General features: G+C 51.0%; 2 protein-coding genes across 3 annotated transcripts; one reads left to right on the forward strand and one right to left on the reverse strand.

The window, feature by feature from the left end:
* Positions 1-1325: 1325 nt before the first annotated feature.
* Positions 1326-3267, forward strand: LOC120670615 (zinc finger protein CONSTANS-LIKE 3-like). 2 transcript variants are annotated; one of them, XM_039950854.1, is made up of 4 exons: positions 1326-2111; positions 2257-2397; positions 2535-2915; positions 2986-3267. In XM_039950854.1, exons 1-3 carry the CDS (start codon positions 1473-1475, stop codon positions 2907-2909), a joined length of 1155 nt encoding a protein of 384 aa, XP_039806788.1. In that variant the 5' UTR covers positions 1326-1472; the 3' UTR covers positions 2910-2915; positions 2986-3267. The 2 variants fall into 2 exon arrangements, with proteins under 2 accessions (XP_039806788.1, XP_039806726.1); XM_039950792.1 differs by having other exon boundaries at positions 2535-3267.
* Positions 3268-6795: 3528 nt separating this feature from the next.
* On the reverse strand, positions 6796-7636 carry LOC120670766 (protein GLUTAMINE DUMPER 2-like). The gene has a single exon (XM_039950941.1). The coding sequence runs from the start codon at positions 7480-7482 to the stop codon at positions 6961-6963; it is 522 nt and encodes a 173-aa protein (XP_039806875.1). The 5' UTR covers positions 7483-7636; the 3' UTR covers positions 6796-6960.
* Positions 7637-15307: the final 7671 nt, after the last annotated feature.

Here is a 15307-nt window from a genome sequence, read left to right on the forward strand (position 1 = left end):
TCTTGAAAATCAGGACATGCTCGGCAAATCTACTTGGCTATAATTGTATAGACCACCACACCACCCGCTTTTGCACAGTTGTGGCTTATACATGCAAAACGTTCGAGAGCGAGTCCATCTCCGAGCCCCGTCGTCGTTGACGGCAGCATTTGGCTTTCGAACCCACGGGGTAGGTATATACACGGCAGAGCAATTAAGCACAAGGCGCGGACTCGGAAGAATTGATGCAGCAAGGGTGAGACAGACGCGCCGAGGCTACTCCTGACATTTCGCGCGCTGCACCTGCACGTCGCCGCAGCTCGCGCTGGTGGTCTCCGAAGCGAGAAGGCAAGGCCAGCTAGACGGACGTGGATCGGCGGCGATACGGCATTGCCATCATCTCGTCACGCGTTAATGACGAGCGCGAGGGGTGGTTAATCGGTTGCCAGCGCATTCATTAAGGGCAACTTTTAAAAATAATTACTTTTGACTGCCCGGGCCACGGCGGCGACGTCAAACCGCCCACGCCATAAAGCTCATCCTTGTCTCTTCCGGAACCCGCGGCCGACCGACCCATCTGTATGCCGCCGCTTTCGCAGTAATAATATCTCCCTGCCCGATCTTATCGTGCACTTATCACTCGAGCACATGGTTTTAAATAGTGGGCTAAGGAGTTTAGCGGCTGGACTCAAAAAATAGCTAATAGCGGGCTAAATGAAGCTATAGCAGGCTATAGTGGCTAAATTACACATAAGTTCAAATAGCGGTACCATGTCTCAAATAGCTATAACGGAAGCTATAGCGGGAGATTTAAAACCTTGCTCGAGCATATACAACTTAGCTTGGGAAATTACTGTGATTTTTCAGCTAGGTTAGTTTAGCTTGAGCGTTAAGGTTAAGCCAGGCTCTATCGTGCCGGGAAAATAAAGAAAAATTTAATTATTACAAGAAAAAGGTCATCGAGCTGGTCTGGCATGTACACGCGGCGACAAGCAGCAGAGATGCCCATAATTTTAATAGCTTATCCGTACAAGGATTATCGAAACCCTGCCTGTCTAATGACCTAATCCCCGGCGGCCTTGACCAGCGATCACACACACCCTCCTCTTCTCTTTGTGCTCCGAGATGTCCGTGCGCGGGCCCCACGGCTCACATGACCCGGCGTCGGCACGTGGGCCCCCACCTCCCGAAAAATCCACGAGATCAACATTTCGCGCATTTTCGCTTGGCCCGCGGCGGCCCACGTGTCCCCCAAGCCCACGTCACCATCGCCGCCCCTTGGCCCGCCACCATCTCTACCCCAGACCATCCCATCCGCCCGCCCCCGCCTAGACAAACGCGCCCGCCCCCACCTTCCCCTATAAAGCAAGGAATAGTCGCGGCCTGCCCCCAGCTTCGCTAAGCTTGCTGCTAAATCCTGCCATTAGTGGTAAGCAATTAAGTAGATCAAGCAGCGTCGGTGCAGGTCGGAGAGCTTGGGGAGGAGGGGCCGGATGGAGGTGGGGCTGGCGGCGGGGTACTGGGGCGTGGGCGGGCGGCGGTGCGGGGCGTGCGGGGGCTCGCCGGCGGCGGCGCACTGCCGGACGTGCCCCGGCGGCGCGTACCTGTGCGCGGGGTGCGACGCGGAGCACGCGCGGGCGGGGCACGAGAGGGTCTGGGTCTGCGAGGTGTGCGAGCGCGCGCCGGCCGCGGTCACGTGCCGGGCCGACGCGGCGGCGCTCTGCGCCGCGTGCGACGCCGACATCCACGACGCCAACCCGCTGGCGCGCCGCCACGAGCGCGTGCCCGTGCAGCCCATCGGGGCGGCCGCACCTGCCGTGGACCCGCTGCTATTCAGCGCTGTAGTAGCGGAAGAGAAGGATGCTGACGCCGCGCTCGCCGGGATGCTTGCTGGTCGCGCGGTCGGCGGCGCCAATAGTAAGGTCAACGGGAAGCTGGACTTCCTGTTCACGGACGTCATGGACCCGTTCCTCGGCCAGGGCTTCGCTAGGTTCGTGCACGCCGACAGCGTCGTGCCTAGCAACGGACCAATCGGCGGCGCGCTGGACCTTGACTTCGGTGGCGCCGCCGCCGCCGCGGTCGCCACCAAGCCCTCCTACAGCTCCTACACGGCGGCGTCGCTCGGCCACAGCGTAAGTAGTTGATTACCTAGCCCCTCTCTGATTGTTTGCTAGTATAATATTATCTCTTACACCTCGTGGGCACGTCTTCCTAGCAGCAATTAATTTAGAGCTTTTCCCTTAATTTTGCTAATCGGCTTTGGCTTTGGTCGAGCAGGGCTCGTCGTCGGAGGTCGGCCTGGTACCGGACGCGATCTGCGGCCGCGGTGGGAGCGTGACCGGCGGCGTGATCGAGCTCGACTTCGCGCAGTCCAAGGCGGGCTACCTGCCGTACGCCGCCGCAACTCCTACCCACAGTGTAAGACCCTGTGCCCAACCTACTTTCCTATGCAAGCTAGACGAACATGGAGGCAGGGAGCACGATGCGTGCTAGCTATCGGATTCGGATCGATCATGCGCCGATCTTACTAACTTGGGTTTTGGCACGACGAGCAGGTGTCGTCTTTGGACGCGGGGGCGGTGCCGGATCGCAGCGACGGCGGCGTCGTGGGCAGCAGGGTCGCCGCGGCGGCCGTGGAGAGCCGGGAGGCGCGGCTGATGCGGTACCGCGAGAAGCGCAAGAACCGGCGGTTCGAGAAGACGATCCGCTACGCGTCCCGCAAGGCCTACGCCGAGTCGCGGCCGCGCGTCAAGGGCCGCTTCGCCAAGCGCGCCGACGACAACGACGCTGACGCCGACGCCGAGGCGGCCGGCTTCCCCAACGCAGCCACCGCCGCCGCGGCGCCGCCGCCAAAGCAGCCGCAGCCCGCCGCTTATCACTCCTACGTGCTCGACTTCGCCGCCGGCTACGGCGTCGTGCCCACCTTCTGATCGACGCGCCGCCGGCGTCGTCGGGTGCGATTGCTGCGCCGCGTGCCACGTTTTTGAGCCGGCCGGCCGATCGATCCGCCGCCGGCGTAACGCGCGCGTCGTGTTCGACGACGTGCGTGCCGTCGTGCTGCATGCGCGCGTGTTTGCTAGAACACGGCGAGAGTTCTAGTTGGTGATCACCCGTTTTGGGCTGGCCTCGGTTTAAATTAGCAGTCTAGCGGGTGCTTCCTGCTACGTGTTTGCTGGAACGGCAAGTTTCCAGTTCTGTAATTTTGGATCAGGATTCAGGAAGATGCTTAGCATCTGACGAAGCTCTTCGAATGATTCGGTATGCTATATATATTTGTTTGGAAAGCCATGGATCTCTCTTGCAAGGTTGCATGCATGTGCTACACACCATGGGAAAACGAAGCTCCGTACGGCCGATTGCCCTAGCTAGCGACGAGCAGCTTGTGAGGCTGGCACGCGGTTCAACCTATCAATCCCTTCCATATTTCCCCAATCTGTTTGTCCTGACGACGACGTCTCCGTTCCAGAGAATTTAGATGAAGATCGCAGCCACAGTCTTCATATGAAGAACACGTTCACATGGCAATCACCATCGAGTTAACAATTTGAGTTGTTTCCAACACAAAACCGCCATCTCTGTTACGTTGGGGACAGATCGATATACAGACTTGTGCACAATCACATTTGCAGATGCAGCAGGTTCCAGCACATCCTTGACCTATAAGTGAGGTATGTATTGAGGTCGATCGATCCGAAAACGCTTCCCCCCTTCCCCCGTCGCTCTCGCTCGAGGGCAACTCGGGGGACTTTCGGACCCGCGCCGCCGGTAGCCCCTCAACCTTATCCGGGGGCCGCCGCCGGCCGTCGGCGCTGTCGAAGCCGGCGGCCCCGCGTGTCCCTGCCTCCTTCCCTTGCCTTCCCCCTCCTCCTCCCCTCACCCCACCCACCATGCATGGTCGTGCTCAGGCTCTCCTGTAGGTCGCTCGTCCTCGCCGGTGAGGACTCCTTCGGCGTGTCTGCCGCCGGATCTGCACCCCTTGCTCCGGATATGCGCTCTCCGAGTCTGGGACGGCAACCCACCGCCGCTTCTTCTTTCATTGCCTCGGTCGCATTGGTCGTTGTTCGTCAAATCCGGCCTGTTGTAGGGGCTGCCCGTTCAGTCTTCCGCCGAATCTGCACTGCGAAGGTTCTTCCTCTTCTCGATTGAGCCTTGCAGGTGTGCCACATCATCGTGCCGTGGACTGCCTGCCGCTTTGTTGCCTCGCCGCTTCTGGGACTTCGTGGTAGTTTGTGTGGAGTTGGGCTTTGGGGGTCATGAGCGAAAGCTCTGCCTAGCATTCGACGGCACCGACATCGGCTGCGTCTGTGGATGTAGCTCCCCTCGCTAGGGGTGTTGTTTTGTTGTGGCCACCAAACTCAGCTATTTGCCAGGTGGAGACTTGGTCCGTTCCTCGGAGGACGGACGGACGATGGTGGCATCGTCTTGCAAGATCTCCACATCCTTCCTCCCGCTGGTCTCTCATTAGTTAGGCAACTTGTGCAGGTTTCCATAGTGTTTTTTTCTTTCACTGCGGTCCGTAGTCGTTAGGTCGTTTTGGTGTGGTGGTGGTGATGTGTTTTCTTTCGATGTTGCTCTCTATGTCTTCTGTAACTTTGCCCTTTGAGAACTCTCTTGTAGTTGTGTTGTAGTTGTTTCACTGTAAGTCTCTCTTCTTCTTAAGCCTTGTTTAGATGCATAAAGTTTTTGGTGTAAAGCACTATAGCACTTTTGTTTGTATTTGATAATTATTGTCCCGCCATGGGTTAACTAGGCTCCAAAAATTCATCTTGCAAATTATAGAATAATTGTGTAATTAGTTATTTTATTTAACTATATTTAATACTTCATGCATACGTTAAAAGATTCGATGTGACGGGGAATCTTATAAAGTTTTAGAATTTTGAAGGAAACTAAACAAGAAATCCTTGAGCTAGAAAGAACAGTGCAGAAATAGGTGTTCCAGTGTTCAACAGTTCTCCTGATGCCGAAACGGCAAGAGAAGGAACAGTTTGAGCTGCCGTCCGTGCAGTCCAACTGGTCGCGCTCATTGGTGGAGTGCTCGGCAAGGCCGTAGGGCGTAGGCGCGAGTAGGCCTTTGTGATTGGTCGCTGATCTCTCCTCCCATCGCTTTGCCTTCGCTTCAAGCTTTTTGCTGGCATCTTCCTTATCCTTCCTTCCGGTCTCAGTCGGTCACGCCTACCATCGGCAGCAATTCAACACGTGCTCTTTCGTTTCGTAAGGAGGTAGCAAAAAAAAAAAACTATGATAACTGGAACTACCTGTGGAACGAGAGCAATGCTGTGCCAGGGCGTCCATCTGCGGTTGCCTGATGGGCCCGGCCCAAAGTATTGGTTCGGCCCATGGGCTTCATGGTCCGGACTCTCCTCTCCTCCTGCTCTGGAATTAGGGACGAAGCCCATGAAGGAATCGATCCCGACAGGCCCAAGCATTGAAATTAAACGCTGTAAATTCTAAAGAAGCTTCGGTTGATTCTCAAAAAAAAAAAAATGAAGAAGCTTCGGTCGGAACAGACGCAGAGAGAGATGACGAGCATCTGCAGTCTGCACGAAGGAAAATTGACCTGTCAACTGTCAAGAATATAATCCTGCGTGAGTTGACAGGCCACGGGGGCATCTAATCCATGCTGTCGGGGTCTACTAAGCTAAGCATGCATGAAAGAATTCTTGACGCTTCAGGTGTCCTTCAACCCAAATCTGGTTCTCTTCGGACCCATTTGGAACAATTACAGCTTATTTTATTATTATTTTTAATGTTCTCTCTCATTTTGCTTGAGCCATCAGCCATCTACAGAAATTTTCCTGAGTTGACTGGCCACGGGGGAATCTAATCCATGCTGTCGGTCTACTAAGCCAAGCATGCAGGGATAAAACTTCTTGACGTTTCAGGTGCCCTCCCACTGAATCGAACAGGGCCAGTAAGACAGTGCGTGGTTGCCGAACATCTTAGGGCCCATTTGGAACAAGCACAGTTTATTTTCAGAATTTTTATCTCTCATTTTGCGAGAGCTATCCACCGAAATTTCGATCCTAGTTTTCACGCTGTTTAAAAACCTCTACAAGAACAAATTTTTTTTTCTCTTCATTTTTCATTCATGTGAGCCGACATGACGGCCGCCCAATGCACTGTGGCGGGTCGATGCTGACAAAACTGCACCTGACGGCTCGCCCACAAGGCCGGAACGAACGAAGCTGCCGCAGGCCAGTCAGAGCACACTACCCTCACTGTCCGTGATCTGCTGTCCCTCAGCACGTACGTCGTCCATGGTGATGCGCCTCGACTCGACCTCGATGGATGATGGCGATGGCTACCTCTGTCCACGCGCACACCGTACCCACGATCGGTCCATCCGCAAGCTGTCCATTAGTCCACATGCTGCACAAGTCCGTGGCCACCTCTTTGGCTCTGCTTGGAATTCAGTAAGAACATTTTGAGCTCTGTTTGGAATTCAGTAAGAACATTCTGAGGACATGGGATTCGGTAATTTCGATTGTGAATTTTCATCGCTGGAACTTATCTGATTCCTGTGAAATTCAACTTTTCAAACTTCAAGCTGCCCTGTGTGTCAACAGTCAAAGATAGATCATCCATGATCCATCTCACTTTGTTAGTTGTTACTCTTCTCGGTTCCTTGCAAGGTTTTAAATCTCCAGCTATAGCTTCCGCTATCTCCGGCTATAGCTGTTTGAGAGAGATTTAGCTAAGTTTTTTCATGTATAATTTAACTCTTAGCTGCCGCTATAGCCGGCTATAGCCGGCTATAGCCTGTTTTTGAACAAAGATAGCTAAATAGCTTAGCCCGCTATTTAAAACATTGGTTCCTTGTTCCAACTCTTTGGAGTTTGAATCATTTGGAGCTAATGGTCTCGATGATCCGCAGCTCCAGCACCCGGCTAATTTTTACATATACGGAAAAAAAAGTAGACGCAATCTTGGAACAAAAGAATTTGCAAGAACAGGATCTAGCTCTTTTTACGAGACCTTTCATCTCTCACCGATTACAGAACTACCACCATAATCACTCTGCTCGTCGCCGGCCGGCCGCGGTCGGGCCCCGCACTCCACGCACCGCCCCTCATCGGAGCCGCCACCGCAGCCCACGCCCAAGGCCAGGTCGTCGGCGTCCAGGCCCCAGACCGAAGGCGACGCCGGCGTGGCGAGGAACGTCGGCCTCTCGTCGCCGGCCATGATGACCACCACGTGCTCCCGCCAGCGATCCCCGGCGGGCCCGGCCTCGCCGCCCGCCGCGGCCTTCCCGTCGCCACGCCGGCTCCCTGCGCCGCCCTGCCGCTCGTCGCCTTCTTCCGACTCGCCGTCGGCGAGGAGGCTGCCGGAGAGCTTCCAGTAGGAGCAGGCCAGGGCGAGCAGCGCCAGCGCGATGAGCCCCAGCATCGCGGCCAGCCCGCCGAAGAGGTACGGCACCGGGGACTGCCACGGCGAGTGCGGCGCCGCCGCCGCAGGGCCGCGGCCCATGGCCATGGGGTGCTCGCCGCCTGCAGGCCACATGGTCTTGTTGATCTTCCCTTCTAGCGCATGCCAGTGGCACGAGGCTCACTGTCTCTGTTGCTGCTTGTGTTTTTGCTGTCTGAGAGAGAGATGGTGAAGTGTTCTTTGGGGTTAAGTGAAATGGCAATAGGAGGGCAGTGGTTGTACTTGCTTAGTAGGCCTCTATTTATATAGTTTCATTAAGCTACAAATATGGTAATAAGTTGGTAATAACAAATCAAGTAGAAAAATATTTAGTCTAGTACCGTGAAATTGAAAAAGGAAAAGTGAAATTGAGCGAGGTAAATATTTTGCATTCATGTACTACTTTGTATCGATAAATTAGATCTTTATCGGGTTATTTGTAAAGAGGAATTATTTGAATCCTTTGCAAAAGTGCATTATGATCTGCCCCAGATCCTACGGCAAAGATATTCGAAGCACGACACCTTAGGTTGCTTCACCGGTTTGTTAGCCTGGTAACTTTTTTCAATTGCTGCTTAGTGATCCATAAGTGAGAAAAGCAACCACTGTTTTGCTTTTCATGGTACTATAGCATATCTGTGGGCATTATCACTTGTTTTTACAACTCTCACAAATTGAAGCCACGTTCTTAATTAATTCTTATCCATGAGCAACTAACATGAATGCTATCTCCATAAGTGGCTCCAGCATTATATGGCCTTTTGCAGATGTGCGCACACTGTGGCTTGCAATTTGCCCATTTTGTAAGTTGAAAGAATTCCACAAAAGGATTGAACAGATTGATCAGCAACAGATCTCTCTCTCTCTTTTTAGCTTACCTAGGTCTTGCAAACACTGCAAAAAGCAACGAGTAATTAAACCATGTTATTCTCCTTTTGAATGATTCCTTTACAATGGTAGTGTTACTGTATATCCTCATCTAGAATCAAGAAAGTTTCTCACGTTATTCTTTTTCTTGTGGTGGGATAAGCAAAAGTTTAGATCAAACATCAATTTGAACTTTTGAAGATTTCAACATGAAAATACACTGAATCTCCGACACCGAATTTAAGTGGCAACTGACCGTAAAAAATATGATTACAAAAATCTTATAGCAATGGATTAGACGGCTCTGCCTCTGCTCATTTCAGGATAAGCAACTGCAGACCTCACCACAATAATTGAGCACTACAGAGAAATTCAACTTTTGCAGTGGTAGAGTTTCAGTTTATTTTGTAAACGTCCGTACCACTCAAAAGATGAAAACTACATGACAAATATGATGCAAGGATCTTTCCGAATGTAAACAATTGCTGGAGCCTTCTGATTGTTGTGCGGCGTTGCTGCTCCATGGCCTGGCGACGACACCCGCGCTGCTCCGTGGCCACGGGTCGGCGCTGCTCCATGGCCTGCCGACGGCCTACTATGACCAGGGCGTGTCCGCGCTGGCCGCCGACCCGTCCAGCGCCACAGGCGACGTGCGCGGTCTCGAGCATAACGGCGCTGGAGGTTGACGGAGGCAGGGGGTGGATTGCGAAACACGCAGGGCACGGTGGGAAGAGGCGGGCATGAAAATGAAAATTTTACCCATCTCTGTCCGGTGCCTTCCGATCAAGATCATGTGGCCTCCGTTGCAGTTTCTATAGTTTCCACGGGAGGTTTGGTTTTCATAGAATACGGTGCTTTTACAAAAAGCTACAGAAGCTGCCCAATCCTTTTAAAAGAAACTGGCCACTGGAAACTATTTTAATATTTATTCATAACCAGAGAACGCTTTAATAATTGCGTGACTTCCTCTGTTCTACTTCTCCCTACTCTGTTAAAGGCGGTGACAGAGCTATCATTTTTGGGAGAAAGGCAATAACCTTTCGTTTTTTGAACGTTTTCGAGCTTTTGGATACCTTGATATTTGGACACATACACACAACAACCTGAGCCCGACTCTTGCCAGTAGAAGTGCGTTTGGCTTGGGCACTGTTGATGACGACACTTGAAAATCACATGCACGCAAAAACGACTAGGATGGGAGAAACCCCTTGTTTTCATGAAGGAGAGTATTTTTCTTTTTTGCCTTCTTTGTCGGCATGATATATGTCCACTCACAAATAAACTAAAAAAATAATCATGCTGCATAATTTTTTTTTTTTTGAAAAAGGGATGCACGATATTGTCTCTCTACCTCAAAAACAAAAAAATTGCATTGGGATTGGGAGGAGGGAGTTACTAAAGTTGAAGAAGAATCTATCTGCATGCATGCCCCAATCCCCATCGACGGGCTCCACACCTTTGCCACCTTTCTCAGACGGACACGGCTGAATTCAGGACAGCCCGGCGGCCACTTGGTTGCGCGCGATCGCAATCAACCCTTGTTGTTCATGAATGTATAATTCAGACGGAATTCATTGAGAGCTTAACCTGATCGGTCCCCTTTGATTACCTGGTTTCGGGCCGATCGAAAATCACATGCAGGCTGCTCTTTTGGGTTGGTTGGCACACCGGTGCTCGGTTGGCACACCGGTGCTGCGATCCCCACCGAGCGCGTCGTCACACTCTGATCGGATCGCCGTTAATGTCAGGTTAAACTCCTTCCTCATGTAGTAGGTTTTTTTTTAATAACTTCCCCTCATGTAGTTTGACCGTGAAAATACAGATACCGTCTTGCTTTTCAGGTTAATCTCAGGTTGTTTTAGCGTTTTTATTTGACCTGAATCAGCGCCTAATTTGTGCTAGCATGCAATGTGATGCTGATGGCAGCTGCTTTGTCACACACTGAAATTTTTGAATTTCAGGACGTGATTAAAATTAAAAATAAAACAATAATTTTCTCATAGTTTTTAAAATTTTCCAACATTTATTTTCTTTACAGGGAATTTAGTGTAAGAGAAAATAAATATTGGTAAATTTTTCAAAATTAATTGATGTGTTTGGTTTGTTTTGCATTCATGCTGCAGTGCATTATTTTATTATTTGTTGTTCAATTTAAATTTGAATTCGTTTGAGTTTGAATTTAAATTGAATGTGTTTGAATCTTTTTAAAAATGGAAAAGCCTTCCTTTTTACCCTATCCCTTTTGAGCCCAGCCCACTCTATCTCCATATCCCCTTTCTTTTCCTTTCTTCCCCCGCCGGCCCACTCCTTTCCCGCGGCCCAAGCTCTCCACCCCGGCCCAAAACCACTCTCCCAGCCCACTCCGGCCCGGCGCCCCTTTCCTTTCTCCCTCTCCCACCGACAGGCGAGGCTCGCACGTCAGGCCTTCCTTTTTCCTCCTCCCGGGTGCCGCGCCGCCCGCGCCCTTGGCCCGCACGTCAAGGGGGACGCCACCCCTATATAAGCAGGGACCCGCACCCCCCAGAACCCTATCAAGCCGAAGTTGTCGCCCCTTCACGCGCAAACCCTAGCCGCCATTGTTGAAGCTCCGCCCGAGCTCGGAGCTCTCAACTGCGCCGCAGTTCCACCGCTTCCCCGACGACCTCGAGCCGCCCCGGAGTTCCGCCTCGAGGTAGTGAAGCCGCAGGACCCTTTTCCCCCCGCCCTCTCGTGCTATCTCTCCCGGGAGCGCTCGCCGTTGCCGCTATCCGCCATGTGCCGCCACGAGCTCTGCTCCGGCCATGCTAGCCCGCGCTGCTGCCCTAGATGGCTTTGCCGTGTCGTGCCCTTGCTCCCAGTCGAAAGAGCGCTCAAAATCGAGCCCTGGACGGCCGATCCGGCCTAGTCCGACGGTGCGTCGCCGTCCACGCCTCGCCGCCGGCGCCTTGCGCCGCCGCCAGCTCCGCCCCAACTCTTCCCGGCCGTCAGATCTCAATCGAACGGCCACGATTAGATCTATCCAGAGGCAAACCTAGACAATACCGGTCAACCTTATGTGACTTTGCAAACGAGACTCTCTCTTTTATAGAAATAAACCCGCAGTCCAGCATAGTTCAAAAGTAATTAGGTTTAAGTCCTTTTATTTCTGTTTTAGCCCTTGAGCTTTTCTAAAATCGAACCCGCCATCCTTAGCCTGTAGATTTTCACGCTAGCCCCCGAGTTTAGGGTTTAATTATGTTTTAGTCCCCGATTTCTCCAGATCTAGCCCCTGGAAGCTCTGTTCTCTTACAAATAAATCCCTAGAACTCTGTTTTAGCCATAACTTCTCTGTTTTAGCCCCGTTTTCATCAATTCTTGCGCTCACGTGATCCTTGCAATGTGTGTGGTAGCTTTATCACTTTGTTATCCTCTGTGAGCACACTTTGTTGTGTCTTACAAATCTTTTCTGTTAGTCCTTAACCCTTTAGTTAATCACGACTAGATCCCTGAAGCACCGTTTAGTCTATAGAATCGCCGTTTTAGCTTTGTTTTCTGTGTTTCTTGCGCTCTCGTAACTATAGCAGTGAGCCTTATCCTTTAGTACGCTCTTTTAAAGCTTTTCTTTTGTTTTTGGTGTATTGTTCTTAGATCTACTTTGTTTGTTTGTATGTTTGTCGATGATTGCTTCGAGTAGAAGGATCGCTGTTTGAAGATTGAAGATCAAGAGTTCCAAGTGAGCAATAGCGGAAGAGCAGTAAGAGTAGCTTTTTATTGGAGAAAGGCAAGTGACCCTAACCATACTTCTATCTATGCTTATTTATGAGAATACTTAATTTAATTGGAACATGGAGAACCACCCAGGAAAACAATACAACCACAATACTACATGGCTCTGGTCTTGGCTGATTAATTAGAAACTCTAGCTTGTGACAGTCTTACCGAAAGGACAAGAGGGGCTGCATCGATGGGGTATAGCTCGGTCCTCTTAGGGTAGCGGCCTTTGCTAAGGAGCTGACCATTAGGGAGGGTTATGCTCTGTTTTGACTCGAAATCTTAGCGGATTGTCATTTATTAGGGAATCTTTGTAAAGGCCTCGTAGCGTCCATATGCAACCATACCTTGGAAGTGTGGTATTGTGTCTGATCAACACATGTGTGGTTGGGTTCAAAGTTCTTCGGGACTTTTACGCGAATTGTGGTGAAAGTGTACAACCTCTGCAGAGTGAAAACTAACCGGTTAGCCGTGCTCACGGTTAAGAGCGGTTTGGTCCCTCACATGATTAATTTAACTTAAAGATGGATTGAAATCATATTCTGGTTATTTCTTGTGGCCTTACTGAGTACCAACCATAAGTGTACTCACCCTTGCTTACTGCTGCTCAGAAGGAAAAAGGCATATCAAATTTCTTGAAGATGTTGCTGAGTTCTAGGCGTATGCAACCCCCAGTCGATTGCCTATGAAGTTTGAAGCCTTCGTTTCCAGAATAAGTTGTATAACTCTGATAGTCTTTTAATTGTTTTATTTATCTTTTTCGTGATACTGTTACTGATTATTCACTTATAATGTCACTATATGTATGAAACTTGATCCTGGCATATATATATATATAGCTATGCATTCGGTTTTGTCTTTAAAAACCGGGTGTGACATGCTTTTAGTTGCTGACTGTTGTTAGCTTTACTATTTTGGTGTGTTCTTGTTGTCGTTGTCTCCGTTGCTCCATCCGTTGGGGTTGTTGCACCGTTCAGTATGGTACTCTTCTTCTATTTTCTTTTAGTATACAATCGGCAACTCAGGAAAAGAAAAGTGACTCTGATGAGGCCAATGCAATGCCAGTAATCATCCAAAGATTAACCATTTGGTATAGCATAGAGAGCTCCAACAGCTGCTCAGCAGTAGCTGCGGCGGCTCGATCAGCTCGCCTGGCCCCCAGTGTCCCACTGGCAAATGAGTGTGCCGGCCACCGGAGCTAGCCGGCAGGAGAGGCCTACCCGCCTGCGCTGCCGCTCTGGGATAAGCTCGGAGCCCAAAAGGCTGCGAAGAGAAGATGCCCAATCCAAAAGGAAGATGGGGGGAGACAAGCCGGAAAGGAGCTCATATCCGATGCTCGATTAGCTTTGCTCGCCGACGAGGCAAGCGCTGTAGCGCTGCTGCGGCCGGAATGACGCCGAAGAGACGGGACAGTGGAGCACCCAACAGCTCGGAGTTGATCCCGATCGCAGCAACTAGATGGCATTGGAATTTTGCAGGAAACGGAGTGGTTTTCATTTCTGAATTAGAAGCAGTCTTCAGTTAATCAGTAACAGTGTGCTGTCAGGGGGAAGAACCTTGAAATGCGATATTGCGGTGCTTGGAAGCAGCTGGATGAGTGACGACAGTGGCGGAGCCACCACTAGGGCGAGCCAGGGCGGCCGCCCTAGGTCCCTCTAAGTGAAGTCTAGAGTATATTTGTTAACAGTAGAGGTAGCAGAAAAAGAGAAAGAAGGATGGATCTGAAAAACATAGGAAGAACATAAGAGAACAGAAAATTGGCTTCCGCAGAATAGATTACTTGAGAAAGGAGTAAGAGTTCAAACAAGTTGTTCGATACCATTCCTCCTCGCACGCACTTAGTATTTAACTAGCGACTCTCTTGCGTTTACATGGACTTGACCTGATACGTGCGCGCAGGCACATCTAGCGAACCCATTCGCGCCAAGACAGACACTAGGCTTCCTGGTGCGGGGCCCCATAGTAGGAGATGCTTTCTCTGGTTCGTGGGTGCTGACAATATCCCCGTTCTCAACTCCGGCAGGGGCTCATGGCGGTGCGGCAGCGCCCCCCGAACGCCAGGTCGAGTGGGCTGCGGCCTCTTAAGTGGCTCAACCTAGCGCCCCAGCCCAGCACCGCATCTTGCCACCAGATGCCGCTGCCAATTTCGGCAGTTCACCATCTACCCCCCTGCAGTCCCGCTCAGGCGCTCACGCTGGCGTGTCAATGCCGTTGCGCGACGCCACTCCACGCCCGTCCGTTCAGCAGCCCCATCTCGGCGCCCGTCGGGCGCCTGCAGCCGGGCAGCAAGTCTCGGCGTCTCGCTCTGGTCGTGCAAAAATTTTATCGTAAAAGTCCGCCCTAGGTCATTTTCTGGGCTGGCTTCGCCACTGAGTGACGAGCTGGTCTCCATACAAGTCCCAATTGAACGGCAGTCACAGTTACAAGCAGAGTGAGCTGAATCTGCATCTTCTTCTTAAAAAAAAAAAGAAAAAAAAAGAAAACTGAATCTGCATCCACATGGCAGTCACTGTCCACAGCACACCTTTTTTTTTTTTTGAAAATCTGCCCACAGCACACCTTGAAGTTCAGTGCCGATAGGAACGAGTTCAGAATTTCGGCCTCGGGGCTGTAGGCTCTAGTCAGCCTCTGCGCTGCCGTCGAGGGATTATGCTCAACATGCAGGTTGGTCTGGATGCTCATGTTCAGCAACAGTGCCCAGGTGCTAACGCATGGCAGGTGGCAGCTGCTGCCGATCGTGCAATTTGTGCTGTCTCTGAAGAAAGACAGGAGGAATCTATCTGATATGTTCATGTACTTCCTATTTTGTTGTTACCTCGTTGCGTGCTTCTTGGCAACCTCTTGGTGAATAAAATAGTTGCAGGGTCTGATGCTGCTGCGAGACATCAATCAATCCTAATCACTATTTGATAAACCACAAGTCAGAATGCTCAACCGAATGCACAGTTTGTTTTTTGAAAGCAGAAAAATTCCATCTGCCAGGGTCTTCCCTTGAACCATAAACATTCAGTGCACACGGGAAGGAATTCAGCATCCGGGCTCTAGGTCAGCCGTCAGCGGTCAGCCTGTGTGCTGCCGCCGATTCTGCACGACATGCGTGTTGGTCCGGATGCTCAAGATTCAAGAACAATAGTGCACACCTGTGGGAAGTGCAGTGCTCAGGTACCATGCATGAGAAATTGGGAATCTTTTGTAGAAAACTGCAGTGTCTGAAGAAAGGCATGAGGATCCTTACTTTTTTTTTGAACTAACCAGACAAGAGAGCTGCTGATTTTATATTAAAAAAGAAGATGAAAATTCAGATTGGACAATACAACAATAGAGA

This window comes from Panicum virgatum, chromosome 1K (assembly GCF_016808335.1).
Source record: "Panicum virgatum strain AP13 chromosome 1K, P.virgatum_v5, whole genome shotgun sequence".
NCBI classification, from domain to species: Eukaryota; Viridiplantae; Streptophyta; class Magnoliopsida; order Poales; family Poaceae; genus Panicum; species Panicum virgatum.

Bases quoted from the DNA above. Each gene is read 5' to 3' on its own strand.
- LOC120670615 (XM_039950792.1), top strand. From the start codon at position 1,473: ATGGAGGTGGGGCTGGCGGCGGGGTACTGGGGCGTGGGCGGGCGGCGG. The intron at 2,112-2,256 runs GTAAGTAGTTGA...TTGGTCGAGCAG, and splicing joins CGGCGTCGCTCGGCCACAGC to GGCTCGTCGTCGGAGGTCGG. The intron at 2,398-2,534 runs GTAAGACCCTGT...CACGACGAGCAG, and splicing joins CCGCAACTCCTACCCACAGT to GTGTCGTCTTTGGACGCGGG.
- LOC120670766 (XM_039950941.1), bottom strand. From the start codon at position 7,482: ATGTGGCCTGCAGGCGGCGAGCACCCCATGGCCATGGGCCGCGGCCCT.